We start from the raw sequence: 27,262 nt of genomic DNA, 5'->3' as shown, positions 1-27,262 counted from the left end.
GCCTGCTTGCCCACACAGGACCTGTATCACTGGGTTAAAAATGGAAATGGGTCTGGCTTTTCTTTTTTTTTCCCTTTGAGAAAATCCTAGGCCCAAATAAGGCGAGGGCTGCGGGGAGGCCGGTGAGCTGGCCAAGTCCTCCTGAGCAAGCAAGCAAGTGGCGGCTGGCCCAGACGGCCTGCGTTTGGGCCTCCTCCAAGACTCGCCCCGCAGCAGGGCGGCGCACCCCTGGAGCCTATAAGGGCCTCTCCGCCGCCCAGGCTGCTCACTTGACGCCACAGCCGCCACAGCCCCCGCCGAAGCCCCTTCTGCGCCCACGGCCCCTCACCACCCAGCCATGGAGGCCATCAAGAAGAAGATGCAGATGCTGAAGCTGGACAAGGAGAACGCCATCGATCGGGCCGAGCAGGCAGAGTCGGATAAGAAAGCTGCCGAGGAGAAGTGCAAGCAGGTAATGTACCTCCGCTGGGCCGCGCCGGGCTGCCCAGCACCCTCTCTGAGCTGGTGAGGTTCTGGGGCCGAGGGTGGGAATCCCAGGAAACCTGAGGACTTGGGAGACCGGGGGTGAGACAGTGGGTTATGCTCTGACTGAGAGTAAGGGGACTATTGTCTTCCCTGGAGGGGTCCCTGGGCTGGGAGAGAGGGGGCCGACTGGACCCACTTCCAATAAGGCCGGTGGAAGCAAAGTGAGAGAGAGTGGGAAAGCATGTAAGAAAGGGAGGGGCATTTGTGTGGGCTGCTTGTGTGTGTGTGTGCAAATATGAGAGTCTGAGGAGGTGTGTTGGGGTGAGGGCATCACCATGCGGGGTGTGGTAGAAGGGGTGCTGTGTGTATGTGAAAGGTATTTGTGTGTGTCTGAGCATTTGTGTGTCTACATGTGTTGTGTGTGTTCTGGCTGTGTGGAGACCTGAAGGTGACTGAGAATATGTGTGCCGAGGAAGGCCTGAGTGTGTAGCTGTTGACAGTGGGTGTGAAAAAGTATGGATGTGTTTGTGAGTCTGAGTGTGTGTTGACGGTGGTATTGCCCTGGGTTTTACCAATAGGGGAAGAGACTAGCTGTGTGTTCTTGTACAAAGGTTGACATGATATTGATGAAACTGTGTGTGTGTCAGGGTGAGTGTGTGTGTGTGTGTTGAGGTGACTGCATTTGGGCTGGCATGGGTGCGTGTGTGTTTTTCAGGGTATGTGTGCACCTATTGCATGGTTGTGTTTCTGCTGGGGTATCTGTGTGTGAGTGTGGGTGACAAGGTGCCTGTTTCAGGGCACACTCAGATGTGACTGTGAGTGACAGATTGGGAAGTGTGGCTGAGTATGGGTGTGTGGTGGGGCAGCTGTGACTGGCTGCAACGGCAGCTGACTGAGGGTTTGGGGGCTGGGGTGGGTAGAGATTTGAGGGTGAACTGGAGAATCTCAATGTGTCTCTGAGGGTGCCCTTGCTGTGAGCCTGGCAGGAGAAGGTGGGGGTGCCTCTGGCAGGCAGAGGCCCTGGATTCAGAGCTTTGGGGACGAGATTCCCAGGGGGCCTGGACAACAGGGATCCATCAGAGAGCCAGTGGAAGGGGGCTGGGCTGAACAGTCCCAAGACCTTAGCTTGGGGCAGAGAACAGGAGTCAGTTGTCTGGGTCTGGGTGGTCAGAGCAGCCAATAAGAGGAGGGAAGGGGGTCTTGATCCCTCCCACAGTAGCCTGCCCCACCTGGGGTCAGCTGCCAAGCCCTGGGGAGCTTCAGGGTCTCCGATAAGCCCCAGGAGACGCCCAGGATGGTGACACCAAGTGCCCAGCCCTGCCCATCCTGGGCGCCAGGCCAGCTCAACAGGTAAAAGTGCAGGCTCTGAGCTCAGATTGGCAGTGTTCACAGTTCAGGCATCGGGCATGCTTGCTGCATGCTAAGTCACCTCAGTCGTGTCTGACTCTTTCTGACCCTATGGACTGTAGCCTGACAGGCTCCTCTGTCCATGGGACTCTCCAAGCAAGAATACTGGAATGGGTTGCCATGCCCTCCTCCAGGGGGTCTTCCCAACCCAGGGCTCGAGCCCAGGTCTCCTGCATCGCAGGCAGATTCTTTACCGCTGGGCCTCCAGGGAAGCCACCTTCACCTCTGTGCCTTTGTGGCTACATGTGTGAAACGAGGAAGTGACAGTGTTGCTTCCCTTACCACGTGGGAGGACTGGAGGTGACTAGGCAGGTGGAGCCCTTGGCGTGGTACCTGGCACAGTGTAAGCGCTCCATAAACTCAGGATTCTTTCCTACCCCACCCTACTTCCCCTTTAGGCCTCCCCATCCCCCAGTGTCCCGGAGCTACCCTAAGTGCACCATAACATATCCGCACAGGACAGCCCCACCCCAGTGCTCCCTGCCACAAACCCTCCTCCCTCCCTGGCAAACACAAACGCCCATCCTGTGCTGGCCCTGAGCTGCCGGCCTCCATCCATCATTTAGCACTTACCATGAGGGCTTTGAGGCAGGGCATGGCAACCCACTCCAGCATTCCTGCTTGGAGAATCCCCATGGACAGAGAAGCCTGGCGGGCTACACTCCATGGGGTTGCAAAGAGTTGGACACGACTGAGCAACTAAGAGTTCAGCATGAGGGCTTTAGCCAGGGATTCAGATAAAAGCAACTTAATGGCTCTAATTTGCACTAAGGTGTGAGTGACTGATATAGCATACTCTACCAAAGCAGTTGTTGTTCAGTTGCTCAGTCTTGTATGACTCTTTTGCGACCCCATTGACTACAGCCCACCAGGCCCCTCCGTCCATGGGATTTTCCAGGCAAGAATACTGGAGTGGGTTGTCATTTCTTTCTCCAGGGGATCTTCCCAACCCAGGGGTCAAACCCAAATCTCCTTTATCACAGGAGAATTTTTTACCACTGAACCACGAGGGAAGCCCCTGGGTAGACACAAGTCCAAAAGGGAAGGCTCCTCAAAGCATCCCACCAGCTGCGTGGCCAAGGAGGCGGGGATAGAGTCTCTGATCTCCAACTGGATTTTCATTCTGTTCTTTTTTTTTTTTGCCCAAAGCTTCCTACTAGGGCGGTGCACGCATGCGTGCTCTGTCGTGTCCAACTCTGCTACCCCATGGACTTGTGCTCACATCCGGGCCAGATCATCTAACTCTGTAACTAGGGCACATTGCTGCCCCTCTCTCACTGAGCTTCCTCAGTGTTCTCATCTGAGAAATGGGGGCAAATGATGCCTTCTGATAGAGGGTACATAAGATTCCAGAGGTGCAAAGCAGAAGCCTGAGCCCCATAGAGCAGATAGCCCATTCTGCCTGGGAACAAAGGCAGAGCATGAAAGGCTAGGCTTATTCGGAGCGTCTTATGCTTCAGGAGGCCAGAGAGCATGGGTCTCGGGCCAGCCTGACCCTCAGGGACCCTGTAACAAAGCCCCCATTCCAAGCCCTCTCTGCACAGTATGGGAATGGGCCGGGCCTCTCTGGCCTGCTTCCTGCCCACGCCCCTCGCAGGGCGGTGACATCCGCCCCAACTGGCCTTTGACCCCACATCCTGCCTCAGCCCAGCCCAAAGGCCCCATTTGCAGGGACTAAGGTCTGCCATCCATGACCTTCCTGGCCATTTTACAGGCTGAGAAACTGAGGCTCCAAGAAGGAAGTGACTTGAAGGAGACCTTGGAGAGCCAGTGCAAGGCTCAGCCTCCCCAGCGAGACACCACACATCCTAGGTGGTTTGTGTGTGTGCAGTTCAAAGGGACAGGAACCCGATCTGTGTCAGCTTTACTTATTTTTTCAGACCTGGCTTCAAACACTGAGGGACTTGCAATTGTGTCATGGATTCATTCTGCAAACTTCCCCCGGGGTTCCATGGTGAACACTGAGCCCCATGGAACCCCGGGGAAGCCCCAGGCCTGTTTCACAAAGGACCCTAGCCCCAGGGGGGGGGTGCTGTGCTTAGTCACTCAGTCGAATCCAACTCTGCAACCGTTTGAACTGTAGCCTCCAGGTTTCTCTGTCCAGGGGATTCTCCAGGCAAGAACACTGGAGAATTTCCTCCTCCAGGGGATTTTTCCAACCCAGGGATCCAACCCACATCTCCTCTGTCTCCTGGATTGCAGGCAGATTCTTTACCTGCTGAGCCATCAGGGAAATCCTTAAGGGAGACAGAGCCAAACACAGAGGCACAGCCCTGCCCCAGGGGTCAGGGTGGGGCCATAGGTGGGACAGGGACTAGGGGCCCAGTGCAGCAGTGCAGACCACCCAGGGGAGGGACCCGGGTGGGCTGATCAATAGGAGGAGGGCTTGCTGGGCCGTGGGGACAGCATAGCCTAGCGGTCAAGCAAACCAGCTTTGAAGTCAGTCTGACAAGGGTTCAAACGCCCTCTCTGAACGGCCTCAGGCAGGCCCTGTTCTCATTTAGAGACTGTTTACCCTTTTGTGACATTGGCACATTCTAACTGCTTCATAGCCCCCTGCCCACCTTATCAGAGTCCCCATCCTTTATTGTCCAGAAAAGGTCATCAAAAACAATCTTGACACCCATCAGATGAGCCCGATGCTGCAGAATTTGCCCTCAATCGTTTATGTTCAAAGAGCATTGTGCCTGGCACACAGCACCAAGGAAATGCTGCTATAGAAAAAAAAAAATTTGGCCACTACAGGCAGGACCTTAGTTCCCTGACCAGGGATCGAACCCGTGCCCTGTAGTGGAAGCAGAGTCTGAACCACTGGACTGTAGGGAAGTCCTAGCACCTAGGAAATGCTGTACCGTACAGGGCTGGAAGGAAGTCAGGTGGATGTTGGGTCAGGCTGACCTGTTTCTATAAGGAAACTGGCTCATTTTCTCAGTGAAAGCAGAAGTTCAAAAGCAACTGCCAGGGTGCTGGAAGACCACCAGGTCAAGGCTTCCACTTTGCAGATGATGATAGAGGCCAGAAAGGGGGACAGGGTCAGACAACGAGGATTTGGAGTCAGCCTTCCAGGCTCCTTGCCTAGATGTCAAGGTCGGTGAACCCTGTCGTAGGCGGAAGCTGCAGCCACCCTCCTCCTCCTCAGATCCCCTACCTCTTTTCCATTCCTCAGCTCATCAGTAAGACACTCAGAAGTCCTGGGAATGGGAGGCTGGAATAGCAGCCCTTTTAAGAATCTGCATGTGCACACACACACACACACACACGTGAAACACATACACAACACACACAGCACCGAGCACATTTTGCACACTGTCTCAGGATTGAACAGGAGCAAGCCATGGAGGGCTGCAGAAAAGTAGGTCGGTTAGGAGGGCTTGTTCAGATGTGGGTTCAAATCCAGTGCTGTGTGACCCACAGAAAGTCACTCCACCTCTCTGGGCTTCCTACCATAAGGAGGATGCAGGGCCCATGAGGGCTGTCTGCTCACCTTGGGAGCATGAATAGGACCAGGGGTCAAACCACCTGAGACATAAAGTCAGATCAAAACCTGAGCTGGACTGAGCACCCCAGCCCAAAGTTAGGGGCAGGAGGGGGAGGTGCAGAGGGAAGGAGGGTGACAGAGAAGCTTTCTGAGTTGACCCTTGACTGGTGTGGTGGGGGGTGATGGAGAGGTGAAGGGGTCTTTGTACTCCATATGGCTTCTCAAACTGGGGGTGCCAGGAGGGGGTAAGACTCTCTGGATAAACGAAGAGGACTGAAAATTTGGGGAGTGTTGGGGACATTTTTATTAAACACAAGCCAGACTGCAAGAACTGAAAAGTTCTAACCTGAATCTTCCAAGAAAGGGATCTCTAAGGAGTAGCTCTCTTCCAGTAAGGTCCACAAAGTCCCAGGAGTGGGGGACAGAGGCAGGGGTTAAGCCTTTCAAACCTTCAGGGTATTTTGTGAGAACCACTCTTCGGCAATAGGGAACCATGGCAGGTTCTAGGTTGGATCCTTGGGTCAGGAAGATCCCCTAGACAAGGGAATGGCAACCCATTCCAGTATTCTTGCCTGGAGAATTCCATGGACAGAGGAGCCTGGTGGGCTACAGTTCATGGGGTCACAAAGAGTGGGACACGACTGAGCGACGAACACTTTCATTTTTTCACTCTTTTCGGCAATAGAGAGCCATGGCAGGTTCTTGCCAGAGGTAGGATCAACATAGACTTAAGAAGCTTCTCTGGCTGCCAATGTTGGGAAGGTTGAGGGTAGGGGTATGGTCCAAGCCAGAGTATGAGACTCCACGGGGGAGGCTGCAAAATTGAACCCGAGTTTCTAGAAAACGTGTCGGGACTTGTTTCTCAAAAGCTGTGATAGATTCTCCAAGAGTACTGGGGGACCCCCCAAAAAGATAAACACAGCTGGTCCCAGAAGAAGTGAAGGATGTGAAAGCCACGTTAATAGGTATGAGTGGTGCATTTAGTGAGTGGGGCAGAACATTGTTCTCCCTGTTTCACAGATCAGGAAACTTGGATTCTTGTGAGTGGGGGAGGGGGGGCGGCGCCCTTGTACCGCAAGGACGGGGCCCCCCAGGCTGATGCGTCCCCCGATCTGTCCCCAGGTGGAGGAAGAACTGACCCACCTCCAGAAGAAGCTTAAGGGGACGGAGGATGAGCTGGACAAATACTCCGAGAACCTGAAAGACGCGCAGGAGAAGCTGGAGCTGACGGAGAAGAAAGCCTCCGACGTACGTGCCCAGTAACGCGGGCGCCCGCGGCCGGGCCGGGCCGGGCCGGGCCGGGCAGGAGCCCCGGGGCCGGGCGGGCGGGAAGCGCTCGAGGAAGAGGAGGAGGAAGAGAAGGCGGTGCCTCCCAGCGCTTTCTCCAAATAAGTCCCGAAAAGGGGCACTTTCCAGCAGCTGCGGCCAGCGGTGCCGACGTCAGGCCCTCCCCCAGCGGTGCTGACGTCGGCTGCCCGGCCGGGTGACCTCATCGCCCCGACGGCGGCCGGGCCGGGGGCGGGGAGAGGCGGGGGCGGCCCCGGCGCAGGCAAAGGCTCGGGGGCCGGGGCGCGGCTGCTGCAGCTCTTGCCGGAGCCGAGCCGAACCGAGCGCCCGCCGCTGCCCGCCGCCCGCTGCGTGCGCCTCCGCGCCATGGCTGGCCTCAACTCCCTGGAGGCGGTGAAACGCAAGATCCAGGCCCTGCAGCAGCAAGCGGATGAGGCGGAGGACCGCGCGCAGGGCCTGCAGCGCGAGCTGGACGGCGAGCGCGAGCGGCGCGAGAAAGTGAGAGCCCGCGCCCTGGCCCCGCGCGCCCGGGCTCCCGCACCCCCGGCCCCGCCGCACTCTCCTTTCTTCCCTTTTCCCGGCGCCACCCGCTTCTCCCGCTCCCTGCCCGCCAGCCGCTGTCGCCCCCTCCTGATCCCACTTTCGCACCCTGGGGCCCCAGCGCTCCGGATCGCGGACCGGCTGCAGAGACCCCATCCTGCCCCGCCATTCTCCTTCCCTGGCCTGGGACGAGGGGAGGGGGCGCCGCATCCGGGTCGGGCGGGGCTGGTGGAGCGGGAAATGGGGGGATGGTGGGGGGGGTGCGCGATCCTGGAGTGGGGAGTGGAGATAGGGGGCACCCTGCTGCCTTCCGACTCACCGCCGCCGGCGCCCGGGTTTGGGCGGGGGAGGGCGGGGAGCTGCGGCTCCACCTAGGAGCGGGAAGTGAGAGTGAAAACGTTGAGCTTCCATTGTCTGGGGTTGGACCGGCCGATACTGGGAGTGGGGGTGGGGGCGCCGCACTTTCTCGCCACCTCCGAGGCTTCCCGGTTCCTGCCGAACTTTCCCAGCTGTTCCCAGGGGCGCGGCGGCGACGTGTCTACTCCAGGCGGGGGGCGGAAGTTCAGTCCCCGAGCCGCCGGCCTTTCCCTCCCCAGCTGGTCCCCTGCGGGAACGAGGGCCGCGGAACCCTCCCTGGCTCGCGAAGCCCCTTGGAATGTTAGCTCGGGGCCCTCGACCCACGGTCGTTTTGTGTGCGGCCGCTGCACAATGAGAGGCCTGGGGCTGAATGGGGGCGGGGGGCTAACCGCCCTCTCTCCGTCCCTTGATGACCCCTTGGGACGGGACAGGTGGTGGCCACCTCTGGGACTGTAGAGAGATTTGTATTCCAATCCCATCCCATACTACTTGGTACTTGACTCCTAGGAGGAGCGTGTCTCCAAAGTCGGGGTGACAATAATGCCCCCCCACCCCCGGTAGGATTGCTGGGAGGGACTGTGGAGGAAAACCTCTCTGCCTAGCATATAGTAGGTGCTCTATTCCTGTGCTTTTCTCCCCGCATTTTACCTGTAGAGGGGCTCACAGCCTAGTGGGGGCAAGGGGAGTCAGACAGATAAGGCTGATTACCATGGAGGGGTGGGGGTGGCGGGGGATTGTGTTCTGTTAACTGCATGACAGAAGCAACCAGCCAGTGGGACAGGCTTCAAAATGGAGGCTGAGCAGTCTTATAGAATAAGTAAGAGTTTGCTGGGACAAGACACTGCAAAGACTCAGAGAGAAAGTTGGGGGAGAGTGTGGAGGCCCAGGGTCTCGGAAAACTGGAGTGTTGAGACTCAGGGTGGGGACTCCAGAAGTGGAAAAGATGCCCAGCAAGAGGGCACTGCTGTGGGTATCGACAGATCTGGGTAAGAACCACTCCCCCACCCCAAAGACTTGTTTCCCTGCTGGCTGGAGTCAAAGCCTTTAATCCTGCAAGGGCCGACCTGGCTTGAAGAGCCCTCAGAAACCTGGTGTAAGCCTCCCAACAGTAGCTGGTTTGGCCTCTTTCACACACGTAACCGGCATAACCCTCCCTCTGATCTCATCCCAAGCCATGTCGCTGGAGGACAATTACTCCTGCTTAAAAATGGCCCTCAGCTTCGAGCCAAGACTCAGGAGTGGGACCATCCAGTTGGGAAGAAAGATGTTTTTGGAAAAGTTTCGAACTTCTTAAAAAGTTCACTTTTCAAAACATGCTTCTCTTGGTCAGGAAAAGGGGAGAAAGCCTTAAGAAGGTTCCTGGGCAGAAGCAATAAAGCCCAGGAGGGAGGGGAGACCTTTTTCAGTCTCTTGTAAAGAAAGCCAAGAGCCGGCGTGTGGCAGACTTCAGGGTCTGCCTCCCGACAGCTGGTTTAGATTTTTGTGTGATTAACCGACATCTTCCTGTTGCTTTGCCACATGTATCTAGCAAGCCTCTTTTACCTTATAAGGAAAATCCTTTGTAGAGTGTAGAAGCTTTGATTGCAGGAAGGGGTGGAGCCCAAAATGACTAGCAGTGACTAGCAATTTTTCGAGAATACATATATATGTATATCTGTACGTAGAAGAATGTATCTCAGAACTATTTCCGTTCCAGATAGTTGAAAATGTGCCAAAAGCATGGTCGTCAGGATTCAGAATCCTCCATAAAAGGAGGGGCTCTTTTTAAAATAAAAAAAAAACCTACTCATGAATCAAGCATGATCTGAAAAGTCAGTGCCTTGACTACTGATGGGTGTGAGGTTTCTTTTTGGGGTGATAAAACTTTTGGAATTAGATGGTGGTGTTGGTTACACAATTTTGTGAGTGTACTAAAAAAACGTTGAGGGGAGGAGTCCATTCCTGCCCCAGTTGCTGAAGGAGTGAAGATTCATCTAATTTTAAAAAGAATAAAAATCACCCACTCTTTGAAAGGAGTGGGTGACATTTCTTAAAATAGCACATCAGTGGTTTAAATGGATTCTCCAAACTGGTGTTCCAGAGGAAGCTGTGATCAGAAACACCTTCGGGAATTTCTTCTCCCTCCTCAATTAGGATTGTGGAGCTGAGAAAAGTTTCCTGATTCTGTGTTTTTTCAGCAACTCTGGCCTCATTTTGTTACTCCACTAATTTTTTACAGCCCTCCCCCATTCAGAGATTCTTTATTTGTCTTGTTCTGAAGAAGCCAGGGTGACTTTATACTTCTCCCGTCGGTTGGGCCCTATTTTACCAGTTCTCAATATTCCTAAGTGTGAGGCCTCAAAGCCCCCACAGGACTCAGAGTGTAGATTTGGCGAGGGAAGAACCCTGGGCTGGGGCTCAAGAAGCTGTTCCCTGCCGGCTCTGGGACGTTGAAAAAGACTGTTTCACCTCTCCTGCATCTCTCAGTTTTCCCAACTGTAAAATGGGTGAGATGCATGAGGATTAAATGGGGGAGAAATCATGGCAGCAAGAGCTGCCCTTTGTGGGACTTCTCACATGCCAGCTGCAGTGCCACACCCTTGCATTACAGTCCCCAGAAAGGTATGAAGGAAACAGGCCCTGGGATAGGCTCAAAGCAAGCAGGGAGGCTGCCTGCTCAGTGCCACATGGCTGAACACTAGCGGAGCAAGGATTCTGACCAGTACGTTTTGATCCTTGAATTCTTGCTCTTCTGCATGCCAACATATTTATTACCTTCCTTGTAGGTGAAAAGCCAGTAAAACCATTCCGCCATCTCTCCCGTGCCTGTAACCAAATTTTCTTTGCTTTCTTATATCATTTTGTCCCAACATCTCTCAGCCAGCCTTGATTAAGGATGGAGTTCCACTTGGGCTGCCCCCGCTGCCCCAACTGTACAGCCAGCATATAACTGAGGCGTCCAGATTCTTGCATTTGTCTTACTATTCAGGTGGCTAGGAGCATACCTTATAAGACAGAGTGAGCCAGTTGATTGGTGGCCTTGCTCTAGAAGTCCCATGGAGAGGCCAGCACCATCCTCTTGGAAGATACAGCTTACTTCTCTTTCTGTCCTGTATCGACTTGAGTGTTGTGCTCACTCGTATTCAACTCTTTGCAACCCTGTGGACTTTAGCCTGCCAGGCGCCTCTGTCCATGGGGATTCTCCAGGCAAGAATACTGGAGCGGGTTGCTATTTCCTCCTCCAGGGGATCTTCCTGACCCAGGATTGAACCCACATCTCTTGCGTCTTCTGCATTGGCAGATGGATTCTTTACCGCTAGTGCCACACCAGGGAAGCCCATAATGACTTGACAGCCTGTCCTGTTGTGGGGAGTGTTCACTGACATTTGGGGGAAAAGATCATATGGAAAATTCCATTGTCCAGAAGAGACAGCCTGAATTCCTTACCTCCTGGATTCCTGGGTGGGTTTTCGCGGGGGAAGCGTGTTAACTGGAAGAAAGGGCACTGTGTGAGTGGAAGGCTGGCTGACCTATTTCCTTCTTAACCTGGTTCCACCTCTGACCTCCCTAGGCTGAAGGTGATGTGGCAGCTCTCAATCGACGCATCCAGCTCGTTGAGGAGGAGTTGGACAGGGCTCAGGAACGGTTGGCCACAGCCCTGCAGAAGCTGGAGGAGGCAGAAAAGGCTGCAGATGAGAGTGAGAGGTAAGGACACTTTGAACCCGGTGGCTTGAGCGTTTACTTCTGGGAAATTGGGGTCAAGCCATACTGCCAACCTCCCGAAGCTGTGGTGAGAGTCAGTGAGATCCCAGGGACACACGTGTGTACACATACATACAAATGGGCAACAATACCTTGTAAACCATCATGCTGTGTGTGGAGGCATTTGACGTGGCGGTTATGAAGGAAAACTACCACCAGACAGAGAGAGGCAGAAAATAGGCAGGTGTTAGACTGTAACTGTGACTGTCGTTGGCAGTCAGTTTGCAGAGCGCTGTGTCTCCTGTTTTCTCTGAAAATCACTGTGCGTCTGGTTGTCATCACTCTCAAGACCTCAGTTTCCAGGGTGATAATGAGAAGTCAGGGGATGAAAACTTGGAATGGGCTGTCTGCATAAATGATTATTAGCAGTGCTTCAGGCTTTGGGTCACTGGACAACTGTGTGTCAGGGACATGCACAAACCCCTCCGATTAATGTATTTGCAACTGATAGCACTTCTTACCTCCAGGGCATTCTCCTGCTGCCTCCAGCAAGGTGCTGGGTCCTCTCGAGCAGCACGCCTTGGTGCGGGCTCTGGAGGACTAAGGGCAGATTGTGTAATTCACAGAAGCGGCCGTCTCTGTGTGGTGGTCAGTGGGTTCCTTGTGTGGTGGTGGTGTGGGCTGGGCCAGTGGTCCTCACGTGTCTGCCACAGCATCACACCAGAATTCTCACTGGACTCATCAAGTTTTCAAGTTTACCAGGTGATGCTAGAACCTGCCTCCCAATGCAACAGATGCAGATTCGATCCCCTGGAGGAGAGCATGGTAACCCACTCCAAGATTCTTGCTTGGAGAATCCCACGGACAGAGGAGCCTGGCGGGCTACAGTCTATAGGGTTGCAAAGGCACATGCATACCGTAGTTCTCTGGTATAAACTTCTCCCAAGGATCAATTCCTGATGGTTCTGTCACACCCTAACACTGGAGGGGCTAAACCAACTGGAGAATCTTGGAGACTGACTTTTTGAGTTGCCTAAGTGGGAAGTTTCTTTGCCGTACAGTGGAATAGCCCTTATGGACGGCACAGGTCGCAGTACAGGCTCTGCTTCAGCCGCTTAATAGAGTGAAAGGGCGGTAGCTCAGGGCAGCCACGTGGAAGTGTGAAGGATCTAGTCACAGGTTAATCACGGCTGTGCCAGGGTCCTCAGCTAGGTGCTTCCCTTGTTCACAGTCAGACTGGCCTGGCCAGGTATCTCACTTCTAGCACCTCCTCAAGTCAAAAGGCCCCTCACTTGTTGGTATCATGTTACCAGTAGCCTTTGATGGCACCCTTGTTAGAGACTACTGTTTAGGTGGGAAGAATTCTATACTTGGGAGCTGAAGAATCTAGATTTATGTCCTTCCACTGCCATTTACTATGGACCCTTGAGCTAGTCCCTTTGATCGCTCCTTGACTGCAGAGGATTTTCCAAGCTTGCTGATCTCAGGGCCTGGTACAGGCATGCATACTCAGTTGTGTCCAACTCTTTGTGACCCCATGGACTGTGTAACCCGCCAGGCTCCTCTGTCCATAGAATTTTTCAGGCAAGAATACTGGAGTGGGTTGCCGTTACCTACACTAAGGGATCTTCCCAACCCAGGGATCGAACCCCAGTCTCTTACATCTCCTGCATTGGCAGGCAGATTCTTTACCACTGTGCCACCTGGAAAGCCCAGTACGGGCCTAGAGAGTGTTCTGATAGTTAGCTGAGAATGGCAGTGACAGTCCGAATGGAAGTGTTTATTAGAAGTATAATAATTGTCCTCTTCTGTGGGCGGGCTCGATATACACTGATACATTATACTGGGTTGGCCTCTTCTTTGGAGATACATGAGTTTACCATGTCCATTCCACACTGTGCAGGCCACAGTGAGCTCCATTTCATGGTCAGAAGTTGTAGGACACTTCCAGCTGTTCGCAGGACACCGTCCTTCCCCTAGTGTACATATCCACTTCAGTTCAGGCCTTCCTCACCCATCACTGTGGATATCTGCCTCTTACCTGGTCTTCCCACTGAAGTCCCAGCCGTCATTCTGGTTTCCATTCACACTTGTTTTTGAAACCTTCCTGTGGTTCCCTGTTCCCTCGGTGCAAAACCCTTAGCCTGTCATTCAAGCGGCCTGTGGTGCAACCACCCTGACTTCCCTGCCATATTCTTTCATTCCTCCAGGGCTTTCTCTGTTTTTGAACTTTTTATTTTGTATTGGGGTATAACCAATTAACAATGTTGTGATAGTTTCAGGTGGATAGCAAAGTGACTCAGCCCTACATATACATGAATCCATTCTCCCCCAAACCCCCCTCCCTTCCAGACTACCACATAACATTGAGCAGAGTTCCCTGTGCTATACAAAAGGTCCTTGTTAGTTATCCGTTTAAAATCTAGCAGCGTGTGTATGTCCATCCCAGACTCCCAAACTATCCCTTCCCCCCAGCAACATAAGTTTGTTTTATAAGTCTGTGAGTCTCTTTCTGTTTTATAAGATCATTTGTATCACTTCTTTTTAGATTCCACATATAAGGGGTGTCATACAATATTTCTCCTTTTCTGTCTGACTTGGGCTTTCCTTGTGACTCAGGTGGGAAAGAATCCACCTGCAGTGTGGGATACCTGGGTTCGATCCTGGGTTGGGAAGATCCCCTGGAGAAGGGAAAGGCTACCCACTCCAATATTCTGGCCTAGAGAATTCCATGGACTGTATAGTCCTTGGGGTCACAAAAAGTCAGACACGACTGAGCAACTTTCACTTCTGTCTGACTTATTTCACTGAATATACCAATCACCAGGTCCATCCATCTTGCTGCAAACGGCATTATTTCATTCTTTTTAAAGGCTGAGTAATATTCCATTGTATATATGTACCACATGTTCTTTATCCATTCTCTGGAGCTTTCTTGTATAGCTCTCTCTCTCACTGAAGAATACGTTTCCTCTCCTTGTTCACTTGTGGACTCTCGTCTGGGAAGTCCCTTGTGACATACAAACACACCCACCCTACCCCACCCCACACCCCCCGCCCCAATGCAGAATTCATCATTCCCACAGCCAGGCCAGCCCAGACCTTCAATCAGATCCTGGTAACTGTTGGCATACAAGTCCCCCTCGTTACTAGTTAGTGAGACACTATAGGAGTGTGGACTCCGGAGCCACATCACCGGGGTTTGAATCCCAGCTCTGCCTCTTACTGGCTGTGTGACCTCGAGCAAGTTACTTAGCTCCTCTATGCCTCAGTTTCTTCCTCTGTGAAATGGGGATACTGAACCTATTTCTAGGGACGGGGGTTGTGAAGTTTAAAAATGGTGCCTGGCGTTCAGCAAAGATGCATGTGAGTGTGAGCAGCTCTAGTTTCCTCTTTGGAGTGTGGTTCTTGGTAGGTATCAGTGAAGTGTTTAGATGAGCAGATGCCTGGAGGTGTGCAATGAGGTGGTGATGTGTGTTTGGAGGCAATGACGAGTTCTGCTTCTTGCAGAGGGATGAAGGTGATAGAGAACCGTGCCATGAAAGATGAGGAGAAGATGGAGATTCAGGAGATGCAGCTTAAAGAGGCCAAGCACATCGCCGAGGAGGCCGACCGCAAATACGAGGAGGTGAGTGGTGGAGAGTGGGGCTGGCAGATGGCAGTAGCAGGAAGCGGGGAGGAAATGGACCTGTGATAGGGAAAACGCTGGGGCCGCCTAAAGGAAGCTCTTGGTCAACTCAGCTGTCCTTCTGCAGCCACATCTGTTTTTTTCCGAAGACAGCCACTTGGCTGGGAAACCGTATCTTCCACGATGCCAGAAGTCCTGGGAAATTCTGTGACACTCAGACAAGTGGGAACTTAGGCTTAAAGGGAAAACCAAGTGATCAGATCCCTTTTTTCTGTCCTCCAGCTGGTCGTTAGGCTAAAATGGGGAATTGCGGTCCCCGGCTGTGGGTCTTCAGACCACGAAAGCTCAGTTGCTCCTTCTGCCTGCCCCCATGGCCCTGTCTCTCCCTTCCCCTTCCTGCAGCCCACAGGAGAGAATTTAGATTTGGAAATTAGAGTTGGAGCAGCAGCAGAAAGCCCCAAGTTTGCTGGATGTGGCCTCGCTGTTTGCACTGGGTGGGGGTGGGGTATCCTATTAGATGTAGCACTTGGGGGTGTCTTAATTGGTCCTTCCTGTTTCTGCAGGTAGCTCGTAAGTTGGTCATCCTGGAGGGTGAGCTAGAGAGGGCAGAGGAGCGTGCCGAGGTGTCCGAACTGTAAGTGGCAGAGCGGGGTTGGGTGGTGCCCACCCAGCTCAGCTCTGGACATGGTGGATGGGGGTTGGTAGGGGAGCTGGGAGGGAGCAAGTTATGTTGGGAATGGATACCGACCAGGGCCTCTTTGACCAGAGGGATGGGTGTCTGGGACTCATCCCTCAGACCCTCCTCTTTGCTTCCCTGGCTGACAAAGAGTGACAGGCGACTGTTTGTTCTCACTGCCCAGGGAAGTACCGCCCACATGTTGACTCTTGCCACTAAGGTATTGGGAAATACAAGTGTCGGGGAGTAGCCGAGAAGCCCAGAAGTCCCGTTTTCCCAGAGAGGAATCCTCAGGAGGCTGTGCCTTCTTAAGGGAACACTGAGGGCAGGCTGCCATGTCTGTGTCTAAATGCCTTGTTCTTGATGTCATTGTTTGGCTGGGACACATTCTTGGTGGCGAGGAAAGGTGAGAAGCTTGACCAGAGTTCCCACAAGCTCCCCTGCTGGCCACCACAAACCCCCAAAAGCCTCTCCCCTCAGACTCGGGTGAGGAATCAAGCTCCCCAGAGCATTCCTGCAGTGCTGAGAGAGATCTGGTTTCCAAAATCCGTTCCAGGCCTGCTTCCTGGCATGTCCGGTGTAAACTCAGATCACCGTCTCCCAGCCTCCTGCTCTGCGTCTCATTCTTAAACACCTTCCGGAGTCAGCCTCATCAGTCATGGATTTCACAAGTCCCTGTTGCCTCAGACTTGGCGGGAGCCCAGGAGAGCTTTACAAACCTCCCAAATACTCCTCGGCCTGCCGCGCCTTTGCCTGGCACGATGGGGTTTTGACAAGTACACAGCACTGTGTCTCAAAGAAAACCATTAACATTTTTCCCCACATTCCTTCTGGGGGCCCCTGGCAGTGTGGATTCCTCCTTTTGAAAACTTCTTTTAGGGAGACTGCGGTTTGTACAAAAAAATAAGACACCAAAAATCCTCTCTTGTCTTTGGGCAGAAAATGTGGTGACCTGGAAGAAGAACTCAAGAATGTCACTAACAACTTGAAGTCACTAGAGGCTGCATCCGAAAAGGTTGGTGGTTGGCTTGAGATGGAGGGTGATTTGCTGGACTTTTTTCTTCCCCCAAGGAGCACAGGAGTGTGCCAGGGTATCGGGGATCTGACCTGTATTTGCTAACAGTAGCTTTGGTACCCACCAGCCAGGTTTTTTTTCTCCTATAGAAAAGGATGTCCAGTGGCTAGATTTCTCTCTTTCATAGGGTCTAATGCCAGCTTTTATCTCAACCTCCTACGAAGGTGGACTTATTTATCTATTTATTTATTTTGGCCATATAAGGAAGCATGTGGGATCTTAGTTTCCCGACTAGGGATCAAACCTATACTCCCTGTAGTGGAAGCGAGATGTCTTAACCTCTGGACCACCAGGGAAGTCCCCTGAAGATGAATTTAGAATATGAGATCGGGACCTGGTCAGGCTCATTTTAGGGAGTTCTGAGCCTCATCATATAAATACAGAGCCTGCAGAACCTCACTCTCAACCAAATCCCCAGGTTCCTCCAGAAATACTTTCTAGAAGGTTGAGCAGCAACCACAGGTGGAATTGGGCTTTTTTGTTGTTGTTGCTGAAACAGTACCCAAAGCAGTCATTACAGGAGAGAGCATTAGTCATTACATTAGAGAGAATGTACAGACCCTTCCGTGACCTTCCTTCCCTCCCCTACCAACCCCTGCTGTTGAGTTCCCCTTTCTCAGCTCTTTCTCACTCTCCCTCCTCCTACTCCCCTCCAGTTGCACTAAACTTGTTTCACAGACATTCCATGTTGTGAAAGCTTCCAGTGCCTTCTTTGAACCTTCTGTCCAGTCAGCCTGGGGTGGCGTCCCCCTTTTCTCTCTGCTTGGCAACCCCCTGTTCACCCCTCCCGGATTGCTCATCTAGGTTAGGTATTTCTCAGCTGCATAGCCCCACCTACTTCTTTTCCTATCGTGAGGGTTGATCACATTTATTATAATTAATTGCACGCCTTCTGCGCTAGACTGTAGAGACCGGGACTCTGTTGGTCTCGTTTAGAGCTGTGTCATTCATCCCAGCGTGGTGCCTGGCGGGTGTTTCATGCTGGGATAGTTGGTGAATAAATGTGGGTATGCCAGAGACTGGTCATTGGGAGAGATGCTACGGTGATCTTCTGCTCTTGAAGAGCTTGTAGTCTAGTTGAGTAGAAGGGTTGACAAAGTAATTAGGGTGTGGTGGGGCTTCCACAGAGGGACTTTGGAAAGCTTGGAAAGGTGTCGCAAGGAGGTGACCTTAGAAAAGAACATAGAGGCTTCCCTGGTGGCTCAGTAGTAAAGAATCTGCCTGCCAGTGCGAGAGACAAGAGTTTGATCCCTGATCCGGGAAGATCGCACATGCAGCTAAGTTTGTGCACCACAGCTAGTGAGCCTGCGCTCTAGAGTCAGGAGCTGCAACTACTGAAGCCTGAGCACCCCAGAGCCTGTGCTCTGCAACACAAGAAGTCACCGCAGTAAGAAGCCTGTGCAGTGTACCTAGAGAGTAGCCCTCCTCACTTGCTACAACTAGAGAAAGCCCTCACAGCAAGGAAGACCGAGCACAGCCAAAAATAAATAAACAAAATTATTAGAGGAGAAAAAAACTATAGAGCAGGATGCCAGCCAGGAGCTCATATTTCAGAATCAGGTTCCAGTTGTGGCTTGGTCAGGTAGTAGCCATGAAACCCTTGACAAATTAGCTAGCTTCCATGACTCTTTCCTAATCTGTAAACTGGGATTGGTGCTAACAACACAGCTGGTAGTTGATAAAGGTTAGCTAATACTCATCTGGGTTGAGCCTTGAAAGACAAACATACCTTCTGACAGACAGCAATGAGGAATGGGACATTCCATGCCTGGGAGCCCAGACATAGTCAAGGGCTGGGAGACCAGAGAGTACTCAGAAGAGGGTTAGGAAGTGGCTGGCACCTTGGGGAAGCTGGTAGGAAGTGGGGTTGGAAAGACGGACTAGGCCAGCTGCTGTGGAGGGCCTTGAGAGGCATGTTTCCATTCATTCACCTGCCTCCATCTTCATCACACGTCTATCTCGAGTTGTCAGCTCAGGTCTTGAGATCAGTCCCATCCCAGAGGGATCCCATCCCAGACTCTCTGAGTTTCCCACACATTTCATCTGCCTGGAAAGGCGCCTGTCTCTACTTTGCTTCTCAGGCAGGTTCATAGCTTCAAGCACATGCTTTTCTCCGAGGATCGGGGAACGTGCATTCTCTTGTGCTTTCCTCGCGCTCCCTCCTTTTTAAAAAGTAGTGTTTTGATCTTTCTCGCAGTATTCTGAAAAGGAGGACAAATATGAAGAAGAAATTAAACTTCTCTCCGACAAGCTGAAAGAGGTGAGTGTGATTCCCACCCAGCTAGTTCAGGATTCTCCTGGGGTTGGTCTTGAAGCAGTCCTGGTGACTCCTTGCTTCTGCCCTAGGCTGAGACCCGTGCTGAATTTGCAGAGAGAACAGTTGCAAAACTGGAAAAGACAATTGATGACCTGGAAGGTATGAAATCACCATCTAATTGTGTTTGTTATGCCTCCCCCTTACACGACACATCCACAGTCGACACATCCACAGTCGGGGGAAATCTGGAAAGGCTGGTTTGGGCTTCATCCACGTCAGGGGAGCAGAGTGATGTCACATCTGGAAGTCTGGAGCCCAGGGATGGGCCAGTGCAAAATCAGATTCAAACTAGGGTTGCCATTTTTCCAGAACTAAAATATTTCTGCGTAATTAACTCCATATGCAAGTACAGAGATCCAAATATGGCTGATTTTTTAGCTCTTTAGAGTTTCCTTCAATTTGCTCATTTCTGAGACGCCTCACATTTTTTAAATGCCTTGCATTTTTTATGGAAACTCTCTCCCAGAGAGCGCAAAGCTTATCACAATATGAGAAAATGAAAATTTAGAGACTGTAGAGACCTGAATAAAGACCCCAGTCTGTGAGTCTGGTGCCCACGTATCCCAGAATTTCTTGAAGTGTTTCATCTTTAAAAAAAATTCTGTCCTGTGTTCTTTGTGGAGTAACCCGGAAATTCCAGAATCCTGGAATTTCAGTTTTCCCAAACTGCCTGTCCCACCCAGAAAGGGTACAGAACTCGTTCTTCAGACCATGTGTCTCAGTGTTTGGTTTGGGACGTGAGGTTTCCATATAAGGCAAAATGCCCCATTCCAAAGTCTGACCTTCAGACTGGATGACATCACTGAAAGTCAAATAACCTGGGATGGGAGATTGGTGGAAAGAAGCTCTCACCATTTCTAGTCACCACTCTTTCTAAAGTTTCATTATGGCTAATCCCCTGCAGAACTTCACTCCACTTAGAAATCACTCCGTAGATCTTATATTTTCTCCTTTGTTTTACATGAGACACAACCTTGTCCTAGTTTGTGCTTTGCTTTCTCACTGTTTTTTTTTTCCTCTCATGTGTGGCACTCCATTCCAACCCTCGCATTCTATCCCCTGTATCTCTTCTGAACTCTCTCCTTGGGGACCTCTGCCCTCCAGACGAGCTGTACACTCAGAAGCTCACATACAAAGCTATCAGCGAGAAGCTGAACAACACAACCTCTCTCTGAGAGGTGGCTGGGATGCCACCCTCTGTCCTAGCAATACTGACGTCTGCCTTCTCACTGTGGTGCTTCCACTCCTGTGGGCTTCTAGAAGCTTGTTTCCTGCCTCCTGGTTTGATCTTTCAAGGCTTCTGCTGCTGTGTCTGTGACTGTGTGACTGAAATAAAGACAGGCCATCATCATCTTCATGCCCTCTCATTTTCATTTTCTCCACTCACCACCTTTGAGCCGTAGCCTGAGGCCCTTGACCGTGATTGCAACCAAAAGTGAGTGGTTCAAATGAAGAGCTGGTTTCAAAAAAGAAAATTATGCTCATATGATTCTTTTCTAACAACGTAAAAACAAAAGCCAACTTGGCCTGAGCTCTCAAATGTATTAGCTAACTGTATCTGCATGCCACCAGCAGTTTTTCCTTACATAGAGATTATTTTGAATGGAGACTCATCCAATCTCTTGAGCAGCTTAACAGAGTCAGCAGAACATGCAAAAACCAGCAGGCTTATCTCTAAAAAGAAGCTACCTTGGGATGGCACTTCATCTGTGGATTTAAACAGTGGCAACAGCGTTTTGGTCTCCTTAGTCCTTTTCTCTTGTTTTCTCTGTGTTATACTTGGAGAATGGTGTCTGGGGTTCTCTATGTCTTCGTTGTTCACGAAGCACCTCTTCAGCTCCCAGTCCTGGGAGGCAGCTCACCAGAGAAGCTCACCTCTGTTCCCTACCCTTAGAAAATAACCCTGCAAGGAATTAAAGGGCATCCCATAGCAGGGCAAGGGAATGGAAGCTGCTAGAATGCCGAACAAAGGAATTGAGGTGATTCTTGATCTTGCTTCCTGAGTTCCAAAGCAACTTTCCTGAGCAACACATATCTCCCCTCATAGTTAACAAGAACCAGGAACTTTGGTTTAGTGAGGGCTCATGAAGTTTGTGTTTGGGTGTTAAAAACCTCCAGTGATCAAAAGCTCATCAGTTTCCCCAAGAGAATCCACAAATTTCAAATAATCTGGTCCTCCCCTGCACCCCACTACCACCACCACCTCAAATTCTCCCAGAAACACTGACATTTTGAAGTTCAAGCCATCTTCTAGATTGCCCCCTTGAACCTGAAAGTGGCATGAAAACCTCTGAGTAGATCATTTATTTTTAGTCACCATAACTTATTATTCCTCATCCAGTAATTTTTTTATTCAGGTGGGAACCTTTGTCACAATTCTTTATATTCATTCCTGCAAAATACAACTTTACTGAACTACCCACACCCTTCCACCCCCAACTTTCCTCTGTTCCTAACTGCCTTCCCCCCTGAACTTCTGCATAAACCACTCCCCTCACATATTGCCATGCATGTGACCCTGGAAAGATGAAATGTTACAGGGGTGGGTGTTTTTTGTTTGCTCTCTCCACATATTTGTTCCTGGGATTTTTCCAGACATATGTAGCCTCCACCCTTTGAAATAACTGCAGCCCTGCCTATCCAGTCATTCTACCTAAGCACCTAGGTGGAACTTCAGAGATTAGGGTTATGGTAGATCTACTACTACCTGTTGACAGTGTGGTGGGGTGGATGGAGGGCGGGGTTTGCTGTCACACTTGTCAAGGGCAATTAACACTTTAAGGGAATCTTACTTTCTCTCAGACCTAATAACAAAATAGATGCCAGGGAATCCAAGTGGCAGGGTGAAGTGAGGTCAGGATTTGGAGTTGGGATACTCTGCTTTGCACCCCAGCTCTGCCATTTGAGCTGTCTAGCCCTTTTCAGCAAGAATAAATGTGATAGCTGAGTTCTTGAGGATTAAATGAGATAACTGAGAAGAAATGGGTTTGCATGCAGTAGGCACTCAGTTACTATGTTAATCCAGACAGGCCCAGGTCACTATTCTCTGACAGAATCCTCCCAGATCATAAGTCACTAGTTTTTTCTTAAAGTATCACATCAAATGAAAGCTTCAGTAGTTGTAGTTGCAAGGTGGCCATCTTTTGCAGTTGTTTTCTTTCTGAATATTTCCAAGCTGATCATATCACATTTTATGAGGTATTTTGCTTTCCTCTGGTATTTTAATGAGTCTTGGCCTAGTCCCTTATCAGCCATTTCTCCTTGCAAACCAGTTTTCTCTCGTGCTCTGTCATGCATAGCTCTAGGTGGCATCTCAGAGTTTTGTTGATTTGTTTGTTTGGGGCGGGGGGAGGGGTTTGTTTTTTCATTTGTTTCATCAGCTCAACCATTTAATAACGTACCTGTAGTCTGGCTTAAATTTCAGTCATTTTGCATTTACCTGGAGTTTGACTGCTATGGACACATAGATGGACATGTAGAAACAGTAACACAATTATGTCTGGAATTTAAACAGCAATTCTCAGAAGCTCCAAAGGAAAGATGGGTTACAGGATTATATTTCCCTTCCATAAGCTCAAGGACTAACCAGCACTAGAGAGAAAATGTATTAACTCATTCATATCTCAGACTAAAAGCTTATGTTTGTGTAGCATTTTATAAGTTCTGAAGCATTTCTCATGTTTCTCATAATAACCTTCTGCCACACAATGGTATTACTCCCATTTGACAGATGGGGAAACTGAGACCTAGAAAGTTTAAATGACTTAGGTTAAGTGGGATTTATTTCACGGGGCTTAAATCCAGGTGTTCTGACTCTAGGATTGCCAGATTTAGCATATTAAAATACAGGACACCCAGTTAAATTTTAATTTCAGATAGGCAATGAATAAATTTTGAGCATAGGTGCATTTCAAGCAACATTTTCAATATGCTTCCATTAAAAATTTTATTTATATGAAATTCAAATTTAACTGAGCACCCTGTATTTCATTTTCCAACCCTGTCTAATTCCCAGATTTGGCATTTAGTGTCTAGAAGTCCATGGTGTTCTGCTATAATTAAAATGCAGAGTACTTTCTCTGCTCTTTCATTCTGGCAATGTGGAGTTTAGAAACTTTTCCCCCCTTTTAATAAAGATGCTTATTAATGTGTTTTTCCCTCATTCTTAATTTTCACCAGAAAAACTTGCCCAGGCCAAAGAAGAGAACGTGGGCTTACATCAGACACTGGATCAGACACTAAATGAACTAAACTGTATATAACCAAAACAGAAGAGTCTTGTTCCAACAGAAACTCGAGAGCGCCGTGTCTTTCTCTTCTAAGAAGTTTCTTTTGTTACTGCCTCTTCGCTTAGCTGGAAATGTCAAGCAAATTATGAATACATGACCAAATATTTTGTATCAGAGAAGCTTTGAGCACCAGTTAATCTGTTCCTTCCTTTTTTTCAAAATGACACCAGTTTTTTCAGCTCTATTTTTATCCTTAAATTGCATATATTCCTAAGGTAGGCAGGGTATTTCATATTGAGCATACATACTCTATTTTAAGACTGAGGGCATTTGGTTCCTGGGAGAATAGATAACCCCACACTTTCAAAACACAGATTCTGATGTCTAGACACAGGTCAGTTTAAAACGTTGAAGAATGTCAACCGTTGGTCATGTGGTAGGAGGCCATAGATCATCACATTAAAATGGGTGGGGATTTTCCATCCAGACCAAAAGGGCGGGGGGTGGGGGGTTACTGTAGGAAGTCATAAACCACCACAGAGAGGTTAACCTGATCATCCTGGCTCTTTTCTGCACTCCACGGAGCAAAGCAGAACAAACATCCTCTGAGCAGTCAGCATGAGAATGCTTAGAAGAGTCATAATAATTACACAAATGTTTTTTGGATAGATTCTTGATAGGCTCTTCTATGTTTCTTTCACTCTAAAGTTCTCTGAGGAGCTGATGTCTTAATCCAATAATGACCCATCCTTATCTGCTCTGATATGAGGCCATCCACTCAGGAGGAATGAATGTTGGAGAATTCAGTCCTATTCAGAGAAGCAGTCTTTTTCAAAACCATCAGTAATTGAGCAAGACTGTTTTTCTGTGAACAAATATTAGGCAGAATGGCCCTCTCAGACAGCAAAGTAAAAACTAAAAAATTGGCATAACTTCATCTCTATACTCAAGAGAATGGCAAATTGGAGATTTACTTATCTAGAATTTTAATTCCTTCTTCAGGACCAAGTTAATAAAAGACCAAGAAACTCCTGATTAAACTGGATATGGAGGATTTTGTACACAGGGCTGCACAAAATGTGTTATATTTTGTTATATTTCTGCTTTCTCAGTTAACATCTCAGAGCTGAAACATTCCACATTCCCCAGCAGTGTGGGGGCCAACTCAAGTTTACAATTCTGACTAAAAAAATCACCCTGCTTCTAGCTTATCTGAATCCTCTGCCCCTCACTCCTATTTATTAAGCGCCACACTACCCAGGAGATACACTAGCAAATTGTGCAATTGAATAAAGCCCACACTTTTCATTTAGATTCTTGCAACTGTATCATATGTAATAGTATCACTTTTTCTACATTTTGGTCAAATAAATTTTTACATAAACTCCAATTTGTGTGAATTTTAGAATGTGTGGAGACATAACACAGCATTTTGGTTCAACAAATGTGAATGGGAAAATGCCAACAATTCAACAAATGTTATTTGCTGTTTACATGACTACCTGATATAAGCATTATGATCTCTATATTACAGGGGAGAGCTCTTTGCCTTAGTAAGTCAAACCTCTGGTCCTCTGTCATCTCCAATCTTGCCTGCGCCAGACTAAAAGAATGAGAAAGGTTTTATTAATAGGTAAGATAGGAGCAGGAAAGATGGTCCCTGTCACTTGAGTTAGGAAAGCACAAGGCCAGCCTGAGTAAGGTTTTCTCTATGTTAACATATATAAAGGAAGGGAGTAGGAAAGCTGGAAGGTAGGCAGGGTCCACATTGATGAGAGCCTGAACTTAATTTGGTCAGGAGTGGAGAGCCACTGATCAGGAATCAATAAATCGAAGAAATTACTTAGGAACATCCACTTAGTATTCATTGTCAGAGGACTAGAGAGGGTAGACTAGAGGCAGGAAGATCAGCTAGGATGATATTTCAATTAATCCAGGATAATAGTGCTTGCCATAATGGAATAAGAAGGAAAAAGTGATCTGAAGGAATGTAATCTTAAGACTTAGCTTATTGGATGGCAGGAACTTAAAGAAGAACCTAAAGAAGAAAAGGTCAAAGATGACTGCAGTTTCACTACCTGAATTGCTTTGATACTTGCTCTAAGATCTGATGTTGAGGAAGGGGAATAGGGAATCAAAAGGAGAAATGAAAGCCTTTAAGACAGTAAGGCAAACAATTTTTTTTGTCACCTAGTAGAATTAACATTTCCTTCATTTTAATTCAATAGTTACGCTGACACTGAGCTTATTAAGCTGGTAGATCAAATGAAGTATAATGCAGTCCTCTAAGTGCCCTACCATTGCTCCATTGAAGTTCCTCATCTCCCCCCTCCCTCCTTGGGCTGTAATCTAATCTCAGTATACTGTTTTAGTCATCCTGGTGCCTCAGCACTTAATACAAGTAATGTTTGTTCAACTGACCTGTCTCAGCTCTTGGGGAGTACCCAATCCCATTAAGTGTGAGTGGGACAGGTGAGGTTAGGACCAGATTGTGAGGACTTTATCCTGCCAACAGACCATGGATGCATATGGGATCAATGTTTTAGACTAAGCACACTGAAGGGCAGAATCTGGATTAGAGAATGATCGGGGACACTAGCGGAGAGATGTGATGATCTGACAGGAAACAGAAGGCCAAGATTTAAGAGCCATTTAGAACCTCTAAAAACGAAAAAGTATCGAAGGCAACTTAGGTCTCACTCAGAAGATAACTCAAGTTAGTGTGAGTAGAAGATGACAAGTTCAGTTGTGGATATGATGAGTTTGAGGTATCTTTAACAGATACAAAGGCAGATACTCAGAAAGTAGTTGGGACATGGAGGGATGGCTCAGCTATGGGCTAGAAACTACCCAGCGTGGAGATAATAGGAGCCAAGGAAGTGAATAAGATCACCCTGGAAGCAAGAACAGAGAGAGAACCATGAGGAACAGCAATATCTAAGAGACAAGCAAAAACTCCTCAAAAGACTGCAATGGAATCTGAGAAGCAGCACCCAGAGAAGAGGTGGTGTGGGTAATGAAAGAAACGGGAAAATAAAATGGGAACAGTACCAAGAAAAGGAGGACCACCGGAGAATGTGTTCAATACTAGCAAACAACACAGGCAGAAACCTGCGAAGTGGGCAATGGCTCTAGCTGAAGCTCTTCCTAACCATAGCAAGATGTGCTGCAGCGGGAGGAAGGAGAGGTAGGGGCCATCTTTTATAAGATCCTTGGGCAAGTCTCCAGGCATGATGCCCCCAGAGCGACACCTAGCGGTGGCCATGCAAGTGGTATGGCTCATCTCTGATGCAGGAAAACATCGTGATCAAGACCTCAGCATCCAGACTTCCCTGGCGATCCAGTGGTTAAGAATCTGTACTCCCACTGCAGAGGCATACCCGGACAGGAATCTAAGGTCCACACATGCAATATGTACGTGTGTGTGTGTGTTAGTCGGTTAAGTCATGTGCGACTGTGCAAGCCCATGGACTGTAGCCCTGCAGGCTCCTCTGTCCACGGGGATTCTCCAGGCAAGAATAGTGGAGTGTGTTGGCATTTCCTCCCCCAGGGGATCTTCCCCACTAGCGATCGAACTCAGGTCTCCCGCATTGCAGGCAGATTCTTTACCGTTTGAGCAACACGGTGCAGACCAAAAAAAAAAAGACCTCAACCTCTGAAGCTGGTCCCTTTGAGTTCAAAATCCAGCCTACCCGGTAAGAGCCTGGGAAAGTCACTTAATCTATTTGGCCTCGGTTTCCTCATCATAAAACGGGGAGGACAATAATACCTACCTCAGTGGGTTGGGGTGGGGATAAAACACTATATATTTATAAATGCTGACAACATTGGCAGGCACAGAACCAACGCCCATTAAGTATTCCCTATAATTCACACTGTGCTAACTCCTTCAGAGGGTTTCGAACCCCCAGGTGCGCCTCAAAAGAGCTGATTGGTTTGCCGCGGGCGAGGCTCTGGGGTAAGACTTGGACAACTTCTAAACAGTTTGGAGTGCTGCGGGCCTCGGGGCGCAGCTTGGTGAATGAGGTCTGAGTATCTCTAGGTAGGTCCCCTGGCCAGCGCCGAGGTCCCTCAGCAGGTCTCGAGGAGACCTCGCTTCGACTATCACGGCGCCCCTGTTCT

The 27,262-nt window shown here is 49.6% G+C and overlaps 1 protein-coding gene across 8 annotated transcripts; it reads left to right on the top strand.

Moving 5' to 3' along the window:
* The first annotated feature begins 263 nt into the window (after positions 1-263).
* Positions 264-24,530, top strand: TPM4 (tropomyosin 4). Of its 8 annotated transcripts, none has more exons than XM_081496668.1 (9): positions 264-451; positions 6,473-6,598; positions 11,085-11,218; positions 14,726-14,843; positions 15,407-15,477; positions 16,459-16,534; positions 18,792-18,854; positions 18,941-19,010; positions 23,091-24,530. In XM_081496668.1, exons 1-9 carry the CDS (start codon positions 338-340, stop codon positions 23,171-23,173), a joined length of 855 nt encoding a protein of 284 aa, XP_081352794.1. In that variant the 5' UTR covers positions 264-337; the 3' UTR covers positions 23,174-24,530. The 8 variants fall into 8 exon arrangements, with proteins under 8 accessions (XP_081352794.1, XP_081352795.1, XP_081352797.1 ...); XM_081496669.1 differs by having other exon boundaries at positions 14,726-14,847; positions 15,411-15,477; XM_081496671.1 differs by lacking the exon at positions 23,091-24,530 and adding an exon at positions 20,016-20,386.
* The last annotated feature ends 2,732 nt before the right edge of the window (positions 24,531-27,262 follow it).

Source organism: Giraffa tippelskirchi, chromosome 6, assembly GCF_054371585.1.
Source record: "Giraffa tippelskirchi isolate mGirTip1 chromosome 6, T2T-mGirTip1v1.2.pri, whole genome shotgun sequence".
Classification (NCBI taxonomy): domain Eukaryota; kingdom Metazoa; phylum Chordata; class Mammalia; order Artiodactyla; family Giraffidae; genus Giraffa; species Giraffa tippelskirchi.
This window is presented reverse-complemented; position numbering and strand designations above follow the sequence as displayed.